We start from the raw sequence: 22,700 nt of genomic DNA, 5'->3' as shown, positions 1-22,700 counted from the left end.
CATTGCAATTTTGACAAGTGGGCGCCGCATCGCTCACTATACAGTACGGTTGTATAGAGTCGGATAAAAGCAACACTTCACAACAGCAATTTGGTCACTTTTGAAACCCCATTTATGTTTCTGCTACCGCCAATCACACAATAGCTCCTTCTCAGCTCTCCTGCGAACAACAAAGAGGCCTCGGGTGTCGAGTGGTTCAAAGGAGCATAAACACATTCCTTTAAACTAAAGCATATGTGAAAGAAACAAACGCCTCGTGCCAGGAGGGATTGAAGGGTTTCATCTCGACCAGAGACAAAACAAATGAGTGCAAATGAAAGAGCAAGAGCCAAACTAACCTCCGGCTGAGCCCTAGTACCCCCACCAGGCCGTGGAAGATAACCACTATTTGATTCATCTTCTTTTATTTGATTAATTTGACTTATAAGATTCTTAATATTGCAGTAAATGTCTTAAGTTTGAACAATCAGTTGATTTCTTTTGAAAAACAAGGATATAAATTTTGTCCAACACAGATTAAGGACAACTCTCCATGCTTAATATAGCTCCACTTTTAGTTACCACACCCGACTCCCTGCATGGGTCTCTGAGACGCTCCCTGGAAGTCATACTGTGCACAGTAAACTCCTCCCTTTAGGCCTGCCAGGTTATTCTGTGTAAACATCTGAGTGCTGAACAAAGAAACAACTTATGTAAGTAAAAATCTTGTTTTACTTTATTTACGTCAAAGTATTTTCCAGCATAATTTAGCTAATAAACATGTAGTCCCTCATAATATCATCTGAACAACAGCCGTCATGTTTGCTTGAAGCTCCACTTTGATTAAAAGCTTGTGACAACTGACAAAATGTGCTCAACAAAAGCTATGTTTATTTAAATTGCCAAATTCCAAATTAGTGTTTAAAACCATTTAAAATGATGTGGAGATATCGCTGCACTTCTTGTATGATGTCAAAACAAGATTCTGATGATAAATTATGAATTAAAAAAGAGACAGTGGAGACACTGTGTGAATGTGTGTGTTTGTGTGTGTGTGTGTGTGTGTGTGTGTGTGTGTGATGGAGACAGAGAGATAAAGTGTGTATATACTGGGGAAGAATGACACCATCATTACAAGATTATAAAACATGATCAACTTAATTTTATCTGAATTACCACAGTGAAATTTTTTCTTACACTTTAGTTTGTTCTTATTAACTTTCTCATTTGTTAGAAGAGCCATAATAAAACTTTGTCTCGCTCTGTTGATGCTGACAAACTAATTTAAAGTTGTGAATAGCCTTGACTCTCAGTTCAGCAGCATGTCAGTGGCACCACTGCTGTCTCTGTCTGAAGAAGGGCCTCACCTGTCGCGGGCAACGCCACTCTGCTTCCACGCCAACCCCAATCTAAACATGCCAAAGACTCGTAAACATGTACAGATCATACAAGGCCTTCTCCCTGATACATCTTTCACATTTAAGCTGTGATAAACAAGGGATTTAACACGATCTAAGCTCAAGGCAGACGGCCCACCTCCACCCACTTCATCCCACCAAACCAACAGCATTTTCTTTCTCGAGTGATTTGTACAATGACAAAGTCGATACTGCCACGGGTCCGGCCTACAGGTCCAGCAAGTTTGAAAGAGTAATAGCAGCAGAGAAGACATTACGCTTGAAGACACATACTTGTAGTGACAGAACAATTACAGAGTCTCATATATCACATGTACTCAGAGATCAAGGGCAGGAGGGGAGTCAGTGTGGTGTTGGACAAAATTCAAGTCGCCACAGTTCCTCTTGTTTGCTTCTAACTGACACAAGCTATAGCCTCAACAGAGCAGAAAACTGGGTTTCCATCAGCGTGCTTCATTACACTGCAATTAGATGACAAAATAACACTAAAACGCCACTGGATTAATCTGCTTTTCTTGTTTTACTTTTTAGGGGAGACAATAACAGTGAATAGGGTAAAACTTTAAACTACAAGATATCACTATGAAACATCCCCAACGGATTACTAACATTAGACTTATTATTTTTTGTATTACAAGTTTTCTGAAATCGGATGTTGAAATATGCAAATGAGGCATTTTGTACTTAAAGATGGACTAATTTGCATAAATTTCCAGAACAAAAATCTGAACTTTGGATAAAGCCAGTCAAAGTTTTTTCCAGAGAGAATTCTGGTTATCCTTTTTTCTCACTATATAAATCAGAACATACTGTCGACAGCCCTTAAAAATGACGAGACAATTTTTGCAAGTCATTTCCGTGACCGCCTATCCTGTTGGAGGTCACAGGGGGGCTGGAGCCTATCCCATCGGGCGAGAGGTGGGGTACACCCTGGAGAGGTTGCCAGACACATCACAGGGCTGACACATAGAGACAGACAACCATTCACACTCACATTCACACCTACGGCCACTTTAGAGTCACCAATTAACCTGCATGTCTTTGGACTGTGGGAGGAAGCCAGAGTACCCACGCTGACACAGGGAGAACATGCAAACTCCCCACAGAAGGGCTCCCCCACCCTGGGTTCGAACCAGGGACCGTCTTGCTGTGAGACGACAATGCTAACCCCTGCTATGACGTTTTTTTATCCCTGAAAATCGCCGTTTTTAGGAATAAAAGGTTATATGAATCAGACTATGAATGATCTATGAACAAATCCCTCTGTAAAAACCCTCTGATTATGGGAACAAAACTGGAAAGTTTGGTGTACGTAAGTGGAAGTGAAGATTTTTTGAGTATGAGAAAAAACTCAATTTGGGAAAATGGCTTTTTCAGATATATATTGCAAATTTCTGTACATTTTTTACAGCAAAAAAGGACTATATGTGAATATTTTACATTTTTAAATTAAACTTTTTAAATTTTAACTTACAAACTGCCCACATTAAGCCAGTTATTTTAGTATTTATTTTAGTATTCTATGTATAGTTTTCTGAAAATGTTTAAAGGAATACAATGCAGGATCATCAGTTTCTTTTTGTAAACACCAGCAAAAGAGAAAGTAAAAGCCAACCCCAGGTTCATTTTAGTTGCCGTTTCACCGCGTTATATGTGGGTTGTTTTTTTTTGTGGCGTTCTGTCTCTTGGATGCCTGCTGCTTATGTACTAGCACCTGGTCTCTACCTATTTATGAATCCCTGACCTCACCTGAGCACTGTGGGGGTACGCACCCATAAATGTCCCAAGCACAGAAAAGAGGAGGAAAATAAGAAACTACAGACAGGCAGCAGAGTCTCTGCAGACATCTCCACACACTTCAAGTGGGTTGCAAGTGAGGACTGAGAATGATTACTTCTGTATGAGTCTATATATTGTATAGACATAGTTGTTGTTTTTTTAAGGAAAATCAAGCATAGCATTTTGCATAAATTTCCATAACAGAAATCTGAACGTGTTACGGAAGCAAAATAGCCCATATCTCAAAATTGACCAGTGCATTGAGAAGTGTTTCACCTGTAGCTTATCACCTTATCAAAATATTTGTTTCCAGATATACAAGCAGACATTTATTTTTAGTATCTGGAATTACGTTGTCTGGGAGAACCTTTTTGGCTGATGCTGTCAGTTATGCCGTAATGAGGGCTCCACAGTAACAACAGTGTTTGGCCGGAATGAACAAAATACACAACATTACCTGTAATGTCAGTTCCTCTGTCCTCGTCAGAGTCCTCTTCTTTAACGTCTGTTTTAACCTCCTCCTTCATCTCTGGAACGAAGAAGTCTGTCTGTCGAGACAGTGGGACCATATAGTTGATGACATCTGAGCCACAGATCTCTATAGTTGGGAATGCACACAGCTTCCTGTCCTGTGGAAGAAAGAGAGACAAAGTGGACGGTTAGATGTGTAACGTAAGGCACTGTTACACAGGTGCTCTGTAGGTACTCTATAGAAGTGCACAAAAAAGACTAGAGGGAAGTGAAGACTGTGTTGTGCAAACATCAGCTTCACAAACTTTTATGCAGGTCTATCTAATTAAGAGGGTGTTAACCTTGCATAATTACATCGTGCTGGGATTGGAAAGAAACAGAGACGAGCACGTAAGTTATTATAAACTGCGACAAACATTTAGTTGTAAGAAGGAGCAGATCAGACTTCACATTCAGGTAGAAATTCATACAGCATGCTTATTAGAGCTCCTCCATTCTGCTTCATCAACTGCTTCATACTCACACACTTTGGCAGGGAAATATATGGACAACATAGATAACTGTGATGGTCCTAGATGGGCAGAAAATATCAGGGATATAAAGCTTTAAAATGTCTTCACTTTGCTGACATAACACTATGTCTTCGGCACATTAATATGAATATGCCCACCCATGCGAGTCCATTAAAGTTGCATTACCATCCACATCTATGTGTCTACATTTGCACCCTCCTGTGGTGTGTGTAGAAAGTGGAGAGTTTATAAATATTATACTATATTTTCTCTAAAGAGGACATTAGCCTTGCATAATTTTGCTGCATGCCTTCATATAGTTCTCAGGGGATTGCTAGGGCGTGAGCTCTCCAATGGGATGTAAGATTGCGGCTGGAGGAGGCCTGGGTGGGCTGCACAGGCTGGCCTGAGCCATGATCGGTCGCAAAGTGACACATGAATGTTTCAGTACGAGATCCCATGAAGGAATGCATGATCAAAATAGCTTTGGAGTATATTAAACTACAGCAATGCAAGACCAGCAAAATCGAATTGATTAACAGTTCCCGCAGCTTTACCTAAGAATGTTTTACTCTCTTATTTTTATAAAATTTTTGGCCACGAAGCCAATAACATAATTTAATTATTGCAGTTGGTCAATTTGGAGTCAATTATAGCAACTTTATATGCTATTTGGTTTAATCTGTAAGGGTGTACAGTATTTGATTTTAAGTATCTTATAATAGTACTTAAAGGGGAACTACACCCATTTTTAAAACAGTCAAAAAATATTATTAAACATAAACAACTCTCTCCCATATCCACTCATAACTCATATTTGTGATGTCACATGGTATGAAGTCTGGAATGGCTCCATATACACTGAACTGGCAAAGATGTTATAGATCAGTGGTCCAGCCACGGGGTCCAGATTTCTCCTCAGCCATTAGATTAAGGTCCTCACAGTTAATACACTCAGCATCATACTTGCATTCGGCCATGTCGTCGATCTGATTTGCCGTCTCTGTCAAGAAGTCACTCACTCTACAGCAGAAAATGGCACTTCAAAATAAAAGCTCGGTGCCAGAAATTCACTGTACTTAAATATAATAATAATAATAATAATAATAATAAAGTGTGTTTCTTACAAACCTGACACATTCTCAAGTCACTTGCTGTCCATCCAGAATGGACTAGCAGCCCGCTTTTGGGCCCAGTGGGGAACCACTGTCATAGATGGTAAATGGTAAATGGGCTGCACTTGTATAGTGCCTTTCTAGTCTTCTGACCATTATACACACATTCATACACTGGTGGCTGAGGCTACCGTACAAGGTGCCACCTGCTACTCAGATTTTTTACACACTCACACAGCGATAGAACAGACATCAGGAGCAATTTGTAGTTCAGTATCTTGCTCAAGGATACTTCGACATGTGGACCGGAAGAGCCGGGGATCAAGCCCCTGATCTTCCATTAGTGGACGACCTGCTCTACCTCTGAGCCACAGCAGGGAATGTTCTGAGTGTATGGGTACATTTCCTGTTTCAGAACTGAGAACACTACAATAGAATAAAGTTCATTTTGTGTACAAGAAAGAAAACAAACATTGTGTGGATCCACAAAATCAGGCTCCTATTCACTCTATGGAGCAGCTCTGTACTGACGGCACACATCTGAGACTTACATCTGTGGTTTTATGGCTTTTAGAGAGAACTTTATGCTCACAAATATTGAATGACCTTTCCTAGACCATGGAGATAACATATTGGAATTCTTAATTTCAGTGGTATAAGTGAAGCATTTGAGTAAGTGCACTAAGTTAATTTCAATCACTGAGCAAAGATATTCTCACACTACAAACTTTATTTATTTTAGTCATAAATGTAATACCCTCTATTTTACAGGAAGATTCTTCTTGGACCTAAAGTGACCATTTAGAAAATCTAATGTGCCTTTTTTTAAGAAGCAGTTTCTCCAAATCTCCACCGTCTTTACCAGACGCTGTACGTCTTGTAATACCGTTTGCTAAGTTAAAAGACTGGAAGTTTCTTTAAAGTCACTACTGAATATGTGTCTTTTTTTCTTCAAATAATACTTCTGTGTTCCACTTCTCTTTGTTCGGGACCTCTTGTGGTTTTTCCTACATATTCTTTCCCACATGATCACACCCTACTTCGCAATATAGCTCTCTTTATTAGAATTTTTATGCTCATGCTGGTCTGCCCCTCGCTGCGTGCAGAATTTCATAAACGCCTCGTCTCCAAAGTGAAGCGAACGTACAGACTTGCGATGTTGCCATGGCTGTGCGACAAATGGGGCTATTCTGGGCTATTCCGAGAGGGCAGGAAACATGTTGGATGGTCTCACGCCAGTCACCTGACTCATTTTCCTCTGGGTCAGAGTGATCTAGGCTGATTGATTGGTTTTAATCTAATCCTCTGCAAAATAAGACTGTAGGAGTTGGTATGAATCACCTGGCTGCTACACAAGGGGGCTCCAGCCCTGGGGCTGCCTATGCAAATGAGTACCCATCTCCTTGAACCTGCTCCGATAATGAGCAGGGAAAACTAGACAAAGACAGTTCACTATATTGTGGGTGCGCACACACACACACACACACACACACACACACACACACACACACACACACACACACACACGTCTCCAAGGGATACTGTCACAGATGAGAGAAAGGAAACAGCATGTGCGAAAGATGTGTACCAATATGTGTGTGTGCATTACTGACATTTACCTTGTTAAAACAGTAACTTGCTCATCATTATCATATTCTCTCTGTGTAAGAGGTTTTAGTCCACACGCCAGGAGGGAGAGAAAGTTTCATTTCTACCAGACACTACATGCGGTGATTTTACTGATTAACATCACCATCGACCAGGGAGGAGGAACTAGTTGTGAAATCGCCTCATAATATTGCTAGTAGAAATGAAAAATCCTGAATATTCTCAGCCCTCCATGTCAGTGTGGGACCGCGCTCTGCTGCATGCGTGGATTTTTTGCCTTCAGCTCAGGAAATGACAAATTTCTCTACCAACCCAAAATATTTTGTTGTAGCCGTAGGTAATTAGTGCTGCTTTGACATTACTGTGGCATGTGAGGCAAAGCAGGCCATGCAGTGAAAACATTTTGGGATGACTGGGTTATGCATCACTCTGGTACATATAATTAGTTTGCAATATTATCAGTGAAATGGCGTTTTTTTGTGTTAGCACTGTTATTTTGTGATTCTTTATTTTTCTATATCAGTGGCCTTTATTTATGTCTTATCATATGCTTTTCACTTAGTAGTATATTGATTGATGTATCAGTGTAGGTCTTTTTTCCTGAGGGCCCTGACAAAACCAAACCCACAGACGGCTACCAGTCAATGTGAGGTTGTCTGTGAGTGTCTGTCGCCTTAGTTTAGTGGTGTTTCCTGCACTATTGACACTGCTCAGGCCTTGTCCACTGCTTTTTGGCTGATTTAGCATGTTGTATTGGCATCGAACCCAACGGAGCCCGTCTGTGAGTGAAATCACTCTGCTGGCAGTTCAGCAAAAGAGAAGATAAACAGACGGAAAGCAAACAAACAGCTAAAGTCAGGAGGGTGTTGGATTAAAACAAACTTGTTATATGAGGTATGATTATCTTTTTAGCTATTAAGTGCTAGAAGAAACGGTTCCTAATTGTTTGTGCCATGTTAGCTAGCGCACAGTAAATATGCTTTGTTCTTTCAACAGTAGGTTATGTTCTTAATGTGCTAACTGGCTGACTAGCATAATGAATCCATCCTGATAGTCTTCTGGCTAACTATTTATTGATGAATACAGACTACTGCCGCAAACAATCAGCCTTTGCCGTCACTAGGTCTTTGATGTTGGTTTGGTGACTTTGGGCTTTAAGAAGGCTACAATTTTTGCATCACTTTGAATAAACATGTTTTATGTGTATTGTCTTACCCATCTGCAACCTGTGCTATGAACATACATATCACTGTCCTGCTAGAACGAGAGATGACAACAGCTGTTGAGGTACTGTTGCAACATAAAGTGGAGTTTAATAAAATCTCATTTTCACCATCTAACCAAACTTTCTCTTCACTGAGGCGTTTATTGAAAGTTATGCCTCCCTGCAGGTATTTACCAATGTTTAATCTGTGATTAAAATTTTCATTTCAGTTCCACTTTTTTTTGATATCCAATGTGTTGCCCTTTGATGTATTTCAAAGAACTCCGAGACTCCACATGTGAATATTAGGTTCTTTCTTATCACTCCCTCTATTGTTAACATCTTGAATTGCTCCAAAATAGATTGTAATTTATACATATTTGACTGAAACTCCAGTAATTGCTTTATTTCAATAGTTAATTGCGATTAATTGCACCTTTTTATCGCAGGTTTAAAATTCCATAATTTTGCATTAAGAACAGTCCATATTGACAAGATGAAGCAATTCTCAAGTGTTTTGACTGGGAATCAAATAAATGCAAAGAAATTTACTTTATGATCTTGACTTTTAGATTTATTTATTTCAAATCAGTGCTGCACTGCTACAACAGTGTGAGTAACCCTCTGAGGGCCACATACTGTAGACCCATTTTGTCTGTTTTTTTTGGGGTGGACAGGGGATGTTTGGGGGAGATAACAGGTCAACAGTATATGCTACATAGAAGGGGTATATGTTACCTGAAAGCTGGAAACCTGAAGATTACTTTGAGATCCAGCTAAGCACTGTGTGTCAAGCTTTTCTCATCATAGATCTGTAATAAATATGGCATGCAAAAATAAGCATAGTTTGGGTCCACAACTGCATGGGACTAACATAAAGCGGACATGTCTGTAAAGGGGAGACTCGTGGGTAACCATAGAGCCCATTTTTATCAAGATACCTTGAAGTGAGAGGTCAAGGAACCTCTGTAAAATGACTATGCTGTTTTCCCCCCAAGAAACTTTTGCCTAACTTTGGAGTGTTATTTAGCCCTCTTCACGAGAGGTATGGTTGGTACCACTGGAGTCCTTAGGTCCACCAATTTCATATGATACCAGTATCATCACTTTAGCTTTAAAACTGAGCCATCTACAGACTCTGAAAGACAGGTGGCGATGAAAATAGCAGCATGCAATTAACACAATAATAAAAAAAGAAAGAAAATAAACATGTTATGTGAGGGCATTAATGGCACTGTGATTAACACATTAACGCTAACAGCCCTACACACGATGTCACAACACTATTAACATCCGCCAACATGAATTACAAATTACAGACAGATAGTAAACCCCCCATAGATGTTCAAGTAGGGAGATCTTAATGATTTCTACATTTCAAGCATATAATTTTTTAGCACATTTTATTATTTATTTGTTGCATTTACTTTTCACCAGACCATTTCATAAAAAAATAAATGTTAGAAATACTTTTTAAACATTACTTTTATCATATTTTTTTTATTACACACAGACACCATATGGCTCTATTTCCTCTGGCACAAGTAGCATCCCTGTCCTCCTTGTGTGCACAATACTGTTTGTGTTTATTTTTCCTGTTCATTAAATCCAGTCACCAAAAAGTTTTGTCCAATCATACCTTAGCAACTGTAACAAGGCACGGCAGGCCTGTCAAGCTGTTTACCAGCTGCATCTGTTAGCATGCCAGTCTAACTAGCTACACTACAACTCTAATCCTGTACAATAGTAACCTAGCATTATTTCAAAAGAGAGGGGACATTATTAGTTGTCAGTATATAGACAGGAACATACACACTGACCCTCATCGTTGCAGCCAACACTAACACACCTGTGTTTGTTAACTCCTGTGTTAAATTAAAGCCCCTTAAAAAACAAATACTGTGGATATCTATTGGCAAATCATCCACCACTTATACTGTTAACTGCATATGTGCTGCCAGAGAGCAAAAAAATCTGACAAGCATAGCAACACTAACTATGGGGGGCGAAGAACTAATGAACACAGAGTTTATTATTACTGGTTATGTCGCAGGTTGCTCTAAGCTTCCTTGGACATAGCACATATACCATAAACTAAGCTCTTTCCATACCACATTGCACACCAGCCTGAAATCTATATTTTATCCTTCCTATTCCCCCCTCAAAAAAAAAACAAAAAACAACCTAACAATGATAAGCAGATCAAGGCAGGTCTCATCTTTGGAACGTACATTTCTCTGACCAGTAATCCATATTTACTCTCACCAGGGAAATGAATAAAGAAATAGCAGATAGATTAACTCTCCTGTCATAATCAAAACTTGCTCCTGGCTTTAATGTTTTAATTATACCACAAGCAAGATGTTCTATTTCCTCCCTGTGCCCTTTCCTGGTCTGAGCCTCCCACGTCTCCTGTCTGATTGGGTACCATCTATTTCCCTATTGCCTATCACGGAGTCAACATGCATCCACTTAACCTGCATCTGTGTCTCGGAGCTGCTGGGTTTGAAACCTGCTTTCCTGCAGGACAGAGAAGCAGATTAAACTGAACCGTCTAAAAAACAGGTCAGTCGTGCCCCCCTGCTGCTTCAGAGCAGACTCAGTCACACTTAGTCTCCCATCACTGATCCATCATCCTGGGCAAAGAACCAGAAAGTGAAAAACCAGTTGGTATCAGCGTCATTAAACCAATATATTACACAGAGCGTTACCTGTTCCTAACCTTACAGAGGCTCTACAAAATGGGTCACTTTCAGTCCTGGCCCCTCGCTCTATGTTATGCAACCTCGCTCTTAATAATTAATCTCCTTGCAGCACTAAAGTGTTTTGTCTATTAAACATGTTACATTTAAGTTGGTGGAGAAGAAGTGATTGATGGAGACTAAGTGATCCTGTCACTACACAATATATTTTCATTTTAAGTTCTTGTGCAAATCACACTGCCTTTTATTTAAAGAGAATATTCAGAGACTTAGGCTGTTGAAAAAAACCTGAAAATTATGCTGAATATATTTATTCATATGCAATCAAGCACTACAGGTATACAGATTTTTAATTTCAACCAAAAACCACACCATCTAATTTCACTCTCGTAGGTGGTTACAGCCTCTGAGGGTGGGAAAGCATCCAAATTAGAGAAATCACAGAGTGTGGAGTTCCGTTCGTGAGCCTTGATGGTAAAACCACAACTCCCGGCACATCTTAAAATAACATTTAGTATTCTTTTGGCTTTATGACAGATTAAAAAAAGAGAGAGACAATAGAAATGTTATCAACAGTCTGAGAGTTTGCTGAACTGTTTATACATAGATATCTTTTCTTGTAAGTTTGCAAGTTGTATTAGGCTGCTCTGCACATCACTGAGCATCTACAACATCCATCCATCCATCCATCCATCCATCCATCCATCCATCCAACCAGCAGCAGGCTGAGCAAAGTACTCCAGATGTCCCTCTGCCCAGCAACGCTTTCCAGCTCCTCCTGGGGGACCCCAAGGCGTTCCCAGGCCAGATGAGATATGTAATCCCTCCAGCGTGTTCTGGGTCTGCCCCAGGGCCTCCTACCTCTAACAGGAGGCGCCCAGGAAGGATCTACAACAGTTTTGCATCAATCTGAGTAAATACCTTGATTTTTTTTTTCCGATACTGAATTTGTTCCGTTGTTAAAGGGATAGTTCTAAAAGGTCTCATGGGGCTTTATAGTGTATTTGACCTCGCTGGCAGATGCTCCGATAGAAATACCAATAAGAGAAGAGTAAACATAGATAACAACACCCCTGGAACTGGATTTACTGCATCAATCAACTAACTCTGATATATAACAACTTCTCAGAGTAACTGGACCAAAGAAACAGCAGGAGAGCTCAGTACTGATACAGCATACAGTATTTCAGCCTCTCATATATGAAATGTATTCCATCCTCTCAGGTCTGACGAATAACACTGACACAAATTAGCTTAAAGGAATAGTTCACCCAAGAACAATATAAATTACACATAGCACTCACCTCCCTGGAGTCTCTATGGTAACCCTTACCCAAAAAAAAAAAAGTTTTCAATTGAATGGCATTAAGGAGAGCAGACAACAAAAAGTTGTGTTTGGATTTCCATGAGCCCACACATGAATACACAAGACACTTGGATACTGCTGCACAGGAACTGTCAGAAAGCTTTTTGTACTTTGTATAATGTTTGTTTGTTTTTGTCTGTTTGCACTGATATCCTTTAAATTCTTGGACTTGCACTCCCCCTCTCCTCAAAGCCGTTCGATAGAAAACATTTTCTTGCACCACAGAGAGCCTAGGAAGGTGAGTGCTATACAGTATACAACTCATATTGTTTTTGGGTGAAGTATTTTTAGGTCTGTTAACCGTAACTATCAAGTACTATTTAGCCTAGTTTCTGAAACTGATATATTAACCTATAACGTAGGGTAACATGTCACATATGTCTTCCACACAGCACAAGCTCAAGTAAGAGGCGAAACATCAAATGTAAAAAGAAATATCTTAATCTCCCTATGCATTGACATAATACAGTGTCCCTCTTCTGAAAACCTTTTCTGGTTCACGATGATTTTAATGTCCATTTTGAAAAATATAAATAATGTAGCTGGTGTAATGTGCAGCAGCTTTGTAACAGACCTGAAATATCAAAAGAAATTTCCTTGGCTTGGGTTGATTATATCTACTATCATACCTGATTAAGATCAAATAATCTGTGATGTCCGTCCTTATCGTGGAAGGGTTTGATTTGAATTGTAATTTACTGGACTGACAGAAACAGTAAAGTATTTACAGGATCTCACGACGAGAATGGTGTGAACTTAATCAAGCACGTAAATGTGCAGTAGAGAGTCATAGCCGGCTGTGAGAGTGTCTTAATGGATCGAAGGACACAGGTTAAAGCATCACTTCTGATGGAGTGCCCTTGACCCAGACACTGAATCTCTGCACCCCCAGGGTACGACTCTGTGGTTGACCTTTGACCCTCACTGGAAGATACAAGCAGTAATTTCCCACTAGATCAATAAAAGCATCACATTTTTACTATTACGGCTCACCAGGCCCCCTCACAGGAATACTATCATTGCAATTAAACGCAATCAGTGTGAGCTTCATCATCTTCATGACTCTTCTCAGGTGACAGAACCCAAACAGCATTTCACAAATGCAGCCAAATGAAACCAGACAACTGTGCTTTAGAGAAAGATGGAAAAGAAAGTTGCACAAACTCATTGTTATATAAGAACAATGTTCTACTCCTACCTATTAAATTAATTGCTGACTAATTAAATTGTTTAATTGGTCTAAGATTTTTATGGGGTAAATACTGTCTGATTCTCGCTTCTTATATGTGAACATTTCCTGGTTCTTTACTCCTCTGTGACAGTAAACTGAACATGTTTGGGTTGTGGACAAAAAAAGGTATACAAGGATGTCAATTTAGTATTTTCTTAGTTTTTTTTCTTTATCTATCTGCATTTATATACAGATATCTATTAACAAAGATTAGTATACATGAACAAATTGAGCACATGGAAGAGGAAGTCATGGATTGGACATCAGTTATCCCCTATCCAGATGTCTAAAGGCTACACTAGAACCCCCTAAGTATTGGCAGGTGCCCCCTAGAGGCTAAATCACCATCAGACCAACAGCCAGTTGTTTTGAGACTGACCAAGACCTAATAGGATTTTCTGTCCACAAAAGCAAACTATTTTAAGAAAGAAACTAGTGCTGCCTGCTAAAAGCATTTCGTTTAATTGAAAAGTTCATTAAATGGTGATGTAACCAGACATTGGGTTAATCAGGAATGATTAGGATGATTGTCTGGGAAAAGGCTTACACTGTGAATGTGTTTGTGTGTATCAGTGTGTATCAGTGTGTGTGTTGGAGGGGATGGGTTGAGGGACTCAGAAACAGACAGATATAGTAGAGGGTCTCATGGGGCTTTATAGTGTCTTTGACCTCACTGGCAGCTGCTCCGATAGAAATACCAATAAGAGGAAAGTAAACATAGATAACGACACCCCTGGAGCTTGATTCCCCACATCACTCAACTAACCCTGAAATATAAACATGGTCATGGAGTAACTGGGCCATAAGTACAGGAAAAAGCTCAGCACTGACACTGCATACAGTATTTCAGCCTCTCATATATGAAATGTATTCCATCTGCTCAGGTCTGATGAATAACACTCACACAAACAATCTTCCACTTCCAGATGTGGCTTGAAAGACACGACATCAAGCAGCCGTTCTCAAAGATGTGTGCATTAGCTTCGTTCTTTCTTTTCACGTCTCATCTCTCTGCTCTGTGTTTGTTTTCAGCTCACTGGCTCTTCTGGCTGATGGCCAGAAGGACAGAGACAAGAGAAGATGGAGAATTGCACTCTCAAGAGGTTAGCAGTCTCACAAAGTCGAGGAGACAAACTGCAGCAAATATCAAAAGGTCTGACTGGAGATCAGCCCAGACAAAAGGGACATTTTTACCTCGCTCTGTTCTGTGTGTTTTCAGAGGTGCACTGCAGTGTTTGTCTGAGGCTCGCCTAAAACTTAAACAGTGTATGCTGACGGGTGGATGTGCTACTGGCAATGTACCCTGGACCATTTTTCCTGAGTCCATTGTGTCAGTTAATTTCTGTTCTTATTCCTGAGGAGCAAATGAATACACTGTCACTGTTCAACAACCATGCAAGCCGGAATCAATAACAAAAGAAAAATAATTTCTCATGACCCCCTCTAAAATCTGACATTCAGTGAAAGGCTAACGCTCATTGTTTCAGCCAGAAAAAGCACCACTCTGCCATTACTTTCACTCCCATTAGGTTCATTACTTTCTCCACCAACGCACAAAACTCAGCTGGACCCTGAAGGTCCTGTGGAGTTGTCTAGGAGACATGAAAAGGTATTCTAGGAAATTCAGAAAATCACTAACTTAAATAGAAGCAGACAAGACAGGCAGAAGAAACATGTAGGCAACAAAAAGCCAAATTACAACACTTCATCACAACCCCTGGGATCCAGTGGACATAAACAATGGAGGATTTATAAGAGACAATAAGACGATCTAAGGCTACAATTTAATCCAAAGACAAGGTGGCAAGACAGGATGGTGGTTAGAGGTCCTGTTCCACATCCAGAGGGTCACAGATTTGATCCTTTCAGTGTCCATCAATGTCCTGTCAGTGTCTATGCTCAAGAACCACTACTACCTCTTTAGCTGTACTGTTAAGGCTCATTTATACTCCCTTTATATACAAAAATAGATACATTCATTTCAAATGTTCTGACCGTCACTGCCCACATACTTCCATACATTCTTTATGTTGGCATGGATACATCCAATATATGGCACAGGAGGGCAGTGTCACAAGTTTCTGACAACAACAAACATAGCGATGGTGGGGGAGGACATAATAATGTACCTTTCAACAGAGGTAACCTTGTAGACAGCGTTGGCATGCGAGGTCATTAAATAAACGCACAACATGGATGGAGAACTCTTTTCACTATATTAATGGTTCCAGCATTTTCAAAATGTCTTCATTGTGTCCTAAGGTCATCATTATCTCGCTTGAATTACTCTACGCTCCCTCCCAGATCTCCTGTGGCACTTCACTGTTTTGTCTGTATCCCTAAGCTTTCTGAAAATGTACACAAATACGAACAAAATGAACGCAGAGTACAGACAGAAGGCTCTGTCCGTATACATATCTATCGTTGAGCATAAATGAGACATTAGCCATCCTGAAATAGTTAAATAACTAAAGAAAACGCATGATGTTTACACAGATTCATTTCCTACTTTCCACTAAAGCTTGTCCTTCCATCTATCCCACTGTTGTCACTGCCTTAAGCAAAGTAAGCAAACTCTGCATTTCTATGTCAGGGTCAAGGGTCACAGATTGATCAAGAAATTGAGCAACTGCTCTACAACAAAAAACGTGATTCCCATCACTTTTCACAGTGGAAACAGTCATAAATTGGTAAAATAACTGCTGACCCGATGCAAGAAATCTCCTGGTGCCAACCAGAGAACTGAAATGCAGTCAAATGTAGGATCTGATCAATGTAATTGAGTTTAACAACAAATGTAAAAAGTAAGAAAAGTGGAACTTCAGCAATTTCAGAGCTCCGAGGCCACTTCCTACTTCCAATACACAAAGCCTTGGTCCATTAGTCTGCGGGTTGCACCACCACTGGTGTGAAAATTAATAGAGCCAGAAGAGATGTGTCTGTGTTTGATTGACAACAGCTAGCAGGTGGAGCTCCACAGGTAACATCAAAGGAGAGAAACAGTGAACAAACTTGGCTGTGCTATGGACAGACAGTGTGGTATTGGCAGTGGTATTAAAGAGTAAGGACCAAACCAGTATCTGAATAGACTGAGGAGACATTGGCAGGTAAGCTTACCCTATGCCATGCCATCATGACTGCAGCTGTGTATGCCAATCAGTGTGCTCACGATTGGTCAGATGTGTATATGGGCAGGAACTCGACACTGCAGAGATGGTACTGCGCAAACTCTGGCTCCAAATGATGTCACCAGCGCAAGATTACAGCGGCCATACCCGGGATATTTTGGCTTCAGTTTTGTACAATAGGGTCAAGTGGAGATACGTCGTCCATCTTTATGGCTGCAACTGACTAGCTTATTAGCTAGCTGTGCAGATTGTCTGATTGCTTGCTCAACAAGCTGAGGTTAAAGAGAAGATGTGCGATCACGTTTGTAAGTTAGTCAGATAAAAAAGAGACTAGCAGGAAAGCCATTGTGGGTTGTTGTCAAGCGGCAACCTTCGAGACAGAGAAGTGAACCAATGCGGAAGTGCAAAACACTGTAGTTCATCAAATGGCCACTTGAGGCTGGCTCCAAAACAAATTAAAGCCCATAGACCCCCATGTTAAAATAACATAACTCACCCGTTGGCTCCAAAAAGCCCAGACGGCGACAGCTGAACACCAAACTCGAGGCTTCAGAATGGCAGTCCACAAACCAATGGGTGACGTCATGGTAGCTAGAGTCATTCTTTATACAGTCTATGGTTGTTGTTCAGCTTGCTGGCTCGTGTGTTGGGCATCAGGCTGCTGATTTACAGAGACAGCTGAGGTTTGACTTTACGCCTGCTTCTGACTAGATGCAAGATTTATGCCCAGTCTAGGTGAAAAAAGGGTTTTTATCCTTGACAGTATAACCGGTGTAACAATGCCCTTTAGCTGTAACTGGCCCCTGGTCTCTAATATGGGCCAACCTGATGTCACATAGCCAAGAGGTAACCAACAAGCTGCTGTGGTGATGCTTACAGGTTTAAACGAAAGCAACTACTTCATGCTGCCTCTGTTATGTTCAAAGTCATTCCTAGTGCAGGAAATCATCTCTTGAAGAAGAAGGAGATGAGGTAGCTTAAGGGAAAAAAGCACGCCCAAAAATTAAATTACAACTCAGCATCAGAGGTTGATAATATCTAAAAGACCATCCGAGGGTGGATTTCTCCTTTAAACATCCCTGACTATCGTTTGAAGAAACTACTGATCCTACGATGGAAAAAGGTGTTGTCTTGCCAGCAGAAAGAATCAGTGACAGCACACCTCCCCCTCAGGGGAGAGACGTGAGATATGGCTGAGGAGCGGTGGTGAATAATGAAAGGAAGACAGAACGTTCATTCAGCCCTGTATTCACAGTGACAACCTCCAACTAGCATGAACCCTACGGAAGGATGAAGACCCCTAGCCTGTAGCTATGGGTGTAAGCCACTTTATCACAATGGGTTATGTACAGGACACACACTCACAAACATATGGACACACTCTCACACACATCTATTTATAGGGGGATGATTTCTCACCCTGGTCCCCAGGCACACAAAAAGGAAAATTAATACAAAAGCAGGTCGACTCGTAGTGACAATTGGTGACAGTCCCCGGAGTTCTCTCTCTCCCTTGGTCTATTTACTCCCACTGCACTATTACAGCCACATAGTCCACCCTCCTAACACCCACCACAACCTCCTCTTCCTCTTCCTATCTGTGGAAAGAGACAAAAACTCTACTTCACACCCCAGTAGAGGTTTCCAATTCAGAATGTCCCTTATGGTCACACACTTCCCCGGAACAGTGTATTTTCATTCTGCCTGCAGTGGGGCTATTTTCTGCATCCGTCTCTGCAAGCCCAGGCCTCCTCCGTCTCGCTTCCATGCCCTGGTGGAAGTGAGCAAAGTTGGCTGTGGGTGGAGGCAGTGGAGATCTGAGGACTGAAAATGGCTTTGCTGTAAAGGCTGTGGTGCTGGAGAAGTGGAAGGCAAGGCAATGGGTTTGTTGCAACCTCTCCGTGCACCCGAGCAATCAATAAGCAGAAACACTTGATGAGCTTCAAGTATAGTGACTCTGTCAGCAGCTGATGTGGTCTCCAGAGGTCTTTCACAATTGATCTGGTGAACTGGTGAGGTGAGAGGCAATAAAAGTAGCTGGTCTCCCAACTGTGGATTATAAACTCCCCCACACACACTTCCTTTCCTGTTTCATCAGCTGTGCAAGTAGATACAAACAAAAATAAATGTACAGCACCAACTACAAAACACTGTATACCGTGGATGATCTGTTCCACTACACACTACATATGGCTCAAAAATAACTGCTGAGTAAGTTAAGTTGTCAACATTAGAGTGGACTCAAATCAGTTGCCAGAAAAATGTTGGCACTGTATGTTTCTACAAACCACAGCTTATGTAGCAGATACATTAACACTTTATGTTTCAACACCGCTGTGGTTAATGTGTGGTTAGGTTTAGAAACAAAAGAACAATTGGCTATGGTAAGAAAAAGATCATGTTTTGGCTTAAAATATCCAGTTTGGAGGCACAATTCTGGCGGGAAGAGGAGCAATGTTGCTTCATGGCACTGTCCCCACCAACGGGTCGCTAAAAAACACCCACATTTGGAGCCTAAAACGCTGATGGTACAGTAACAAAGCAGTGACTCAAAATGACTTGTTTTTTGGTCTTGAAAAGTGGTCTGCAGCTTCGGATAAGTGACGCGCCATCCACCGTCCCATGTCACTTTAAAAATGTTGATAACGTGTTCTTCTGGTGACTTGGCTGCTCAAATACTATGTTTACATAAACAAAAGAAAGCAGGTTACTAGGAGAAATAAGGTTAAGGCAGAAATTCAAAAGCTAAAACACAAAGTTGGTCTCTAATCAGACTCATGCCCTCCCACAACAACATTGTTTAGCCAAGCTGCATTACTCAGTGGCAATATAGACCGCAATGACAGTCTGTCAGTCCAGATTGAAATATCTCAACAACAATCAGATGGGCTGCCGTGACATTTTGTGGCGACATTCATGTTTCACAGAAGATGACTCCTACTGAATTTGGTCAGCCCTTCACTTTTCATATAGAGCCACCACAAGGTTGACATTTTTGGGGTTTGTGTTTGGTTAAATGTATTGATTACTATATGGATGGATTGCCATGGAATTTGGTACAGACATACATGGAGCCAAGAAAATTAAACCTACAGACTTGTCTGACTTTACATCAGACACCACCAGCAGGTAAGATATTTCACAAATCCTGTCAAATATTAAAACATCTACTAGATATATTAGGGGAAAAACAGTTGTGTATTCATGGCTCCTGGAAGATGTATTCTGATGATGACTATGGTGCTCCCATTACTTTTCCTGTCATAAAACCACAAAAAAAGGTATTTTTTTTAAGGAACAAGTACTTTCATATTGCCATTTTTATGCTGTACTTCTCCTCAAGCCAGTAATCTATTGCTATATTTGGCATTTACACCTCTGTTACAACTAGTCTGCTCTGATGCATGGATCGAGAGTAGCGGGGGGAGCACCTCTTTTGCAGATGCCACATTTCCAGTTACCTGGAAGAAAAAGAAGCACCACCTGTCTTTTGACCACGATGCAAAGGCATGCTGTCTCGCTGTGAAAACGGACTTTTTAAAGACCAGTTCATTTTAGTTATTTTGGGCAAAGCAAAGCACCACTTAAACTAAAAAGCTTTCTTTTCACTTTACCATAGTGCCATCAGAGAAACACTCTCCCTGTTTTTGTCCTGTAATACCCACTTTAAAAAGCAGGCTGAATCCTGGTTAAGCATTCACATGTATATCCACTAGGCTGTGTTAACCGGGTTTCTCTTAATCCCCTACAGAGTTTACATAAACTTCTCATTCACGTGATGCTTAGGAAATCAAGTTGCTACAGGAAAACAACAATAACCAGTACATGTAAACACACCGAGTGAGATGCATAGTTCAGAGCTCTAAATGCAGCCTTTGAGGAGGAAACTTAATATGCCTTTAAGGCCTAAAGTAAACACTCACTAAAAAGCAAACAGTGCCGTTGCAGCAGCTGTGAGATTTTCCTCTGAAAAGTGATTCAACAGAAAGCACGAGGCCATTAAGAAAACCATTGGAGAGGTTTGAAGTCAATTAGTCCTGGCCATTAAAGCCTCAAAATTCAGTGAACCATTGCATGGAGAAGAGGATATGGAAATACATGAATATGAATAGTGATTAATTTTAAACGGGCAGACAGATTCCCTCCTCTAATTGAGATCTTAATCTGGGAGTCTAATGTTAGAGACATTCACATCTCTATTCTAATGAGATACAATTAGGAGGAGGGGATGTGGACAGTGGATATGTGATGGAGAGAGGCTGGACCATCTATTTTTTCCTCCTGCAGGCTTCTCATGAACAGAGCACCTTAAATATATGCCACATAATAAGTCCTCTGCACACCACTGCGGTTTCTTTGCACTAGCATACCTGGAGGCATTTAGTGGGGCTGAGAAAATTATTAGTGAATCATTTCTCACCTGTCAAGTGAAGAGGCCTTAGCTCTGCAGAAGTGGCATTTTGTCAAGTTTCAGCCGGTGTAATGAAGCTCACAAAAACACAAAACCTAGGGCAGATCATTAGAAATGTGTCTATGTCCCTGTGGCATCCTTATAGAGAAATGCACAGCCAATCAATTTCCATACGTGCATCTTGTCCAGACATAATTAAACGTTACGAAAGGCGGCAGCAGATGAAAGTACTGCATCCAAAGATTGGAAAAGGTGTGATTAATGTAGCGGTAATGAATTCTGTCTGGTATTTTGTGAAAATGGCCAAATAATGAAATGACAGACAGGGCATGGTATAACAAAGAACTGCGAGTTAAATAAAAGACTTGCGAAGAATAGAAAAGACGTAATGAGTGATGAAAATCATTCCTCCTAACATCCAAATTCATAATCAATGGAAAGAAACAGAATTCTTTTGACCAGGCTTCACTTCATCTATTGTCCTTCACAAAGTCCTGGCCAGCCTGGCCTTGTAGCCCTAGAAATAAGCCATCAGGCATTCTACCACCTCTCTATGAATAAACCATGGGTAACCATCCTTGGCATTCACACAGGAAGAGAGCATACACAAGCTCAAAGCCCACATGTGGCCATGGCGCACACACAAATTAACTGAGAGGAATACATCAAAAACAGGACACTTTAGCTAAAATTTTCTCTTCAAATATTCTATTGTTTGCACTGAAGTTAAAAAATGTTTTCAATATTTAATTGACGCTATGTTTCTTTTAACAGCACCATTAAGTCAAATATAAAATTCTCGATATCCTGAGCATCATTTTATGCCCACACACATCTCTCCATGATACAACCTGACACATTTGGTATCTTTGGTAACCTTGGCTCCTTGAGCATAATTTAAAATAAAGTTCTGTGGATTTTAACAAGACAGCATGCTTTCCCAGAAGCATTGCCATACAGACTGGTAGAACTAATTTTCACAAGTCTCAGCTCTTCTTTTGAGACAGTGAAGTCGCTGTCTTTCAGTTTTTACAATTCTTCCCCTCCATTCCTTTGCTGGGCGTGTGGGTGATTGAAAAGCCCCGAAGCAGAACACAAAGACCTCAAAATCCTTCTTGTGTCTTGGAGCTCAATGTGACATCTTCTTAACTGGAGAGCCTATAGAGCTGAACTGGGATGGCGAACTAAATCTAAACAGTTTCTCTGGCCCTGCTGGGTCATGTTGATCATCAAATGGACCTAAACAGCCTTGGAAAATGTGCAATGAGAGTTGAAAGAGAAGAACATGAAAACCATTTTCCTGTGCATAAGCCAAGAAGAGAGACAAAGTACTCTGATTTAGTCATAAAGCAAAGTGTTGATGGCGCAAAATAAAAAAAAAATCAAGGGATCACTAAAGTTACAATTCACCCTGGGAGAGAAAATAAATGTCTGTAACAAATTTCATGGCAAGCTATCCAGTCGCTGTTGACACATTTAACTAAAACCCAAAAAGGTCAGCCTCATAGTGGAACTGGAGGAAAAGTCAGCGGATAACCCAAGTAAATTAAATTCATTCTCTGTGACCAGAGAAGTGGAAAGACTGTTCGACATTGCCATCCTGAGAGCTACTTTGTTAGCTTGTCTAAAAAAGCAATTACATCTATGAGTAAAACATGTAGAAATTAGCCCACAAAGAAGCAAATATAACTTCATCATAAGTAGTCTATCCTGAAACATATTCTTTGACGTGAAGCAGAACAAATTACAGCGAGATCATCAGAAAATAAGATTACA

The 22,700-nt window shown here is 40.6% G+C and overlaps 1 protein-coding gene across 1 annotated transcript in view; it reads right to left on the bottom strand.

The window, feature by feature from the left end:
* tex264a (testis expressed 264, ER-phagy receptor a) overlaps positions 1–22,700 on the bottom strand; it is an 89,988-nt gene that overhangs the window by 8,726 nt on the left and 58,562 nt on the right. Inside the window, exon 3 of the mRNA XM_050038677.1 lies at positions 3,634–3,805. Coding sequence (XP_049894634.1) covers positions 3,634–3,805 — 172 coding nt within the window. The remainder of the gene's footprint in view (positions 1–3,633; positions 3,806–22,700) is intronic.

This window comes from Epinephelus moara, chromosome 24 (assembly GCF_006386435.1).
Source record: "Epinephelus moara isolate mb chromosome 24, YSFRI_EMoa_1.0, whole genome shotgun sequence".
NCBI classification, from domain to species: domain Eukaryota; kingdom Metazoa; phylum Chordata; class Actinopteri; order Perciformes; family Serranidae; genus Epinephelus; species Epinephelus moara.
The sequence above is the reverse complement of the archived record's forward strand: the minus strand, read 5'-3'. Positions and strand labels throughout refer to the sequence as shown.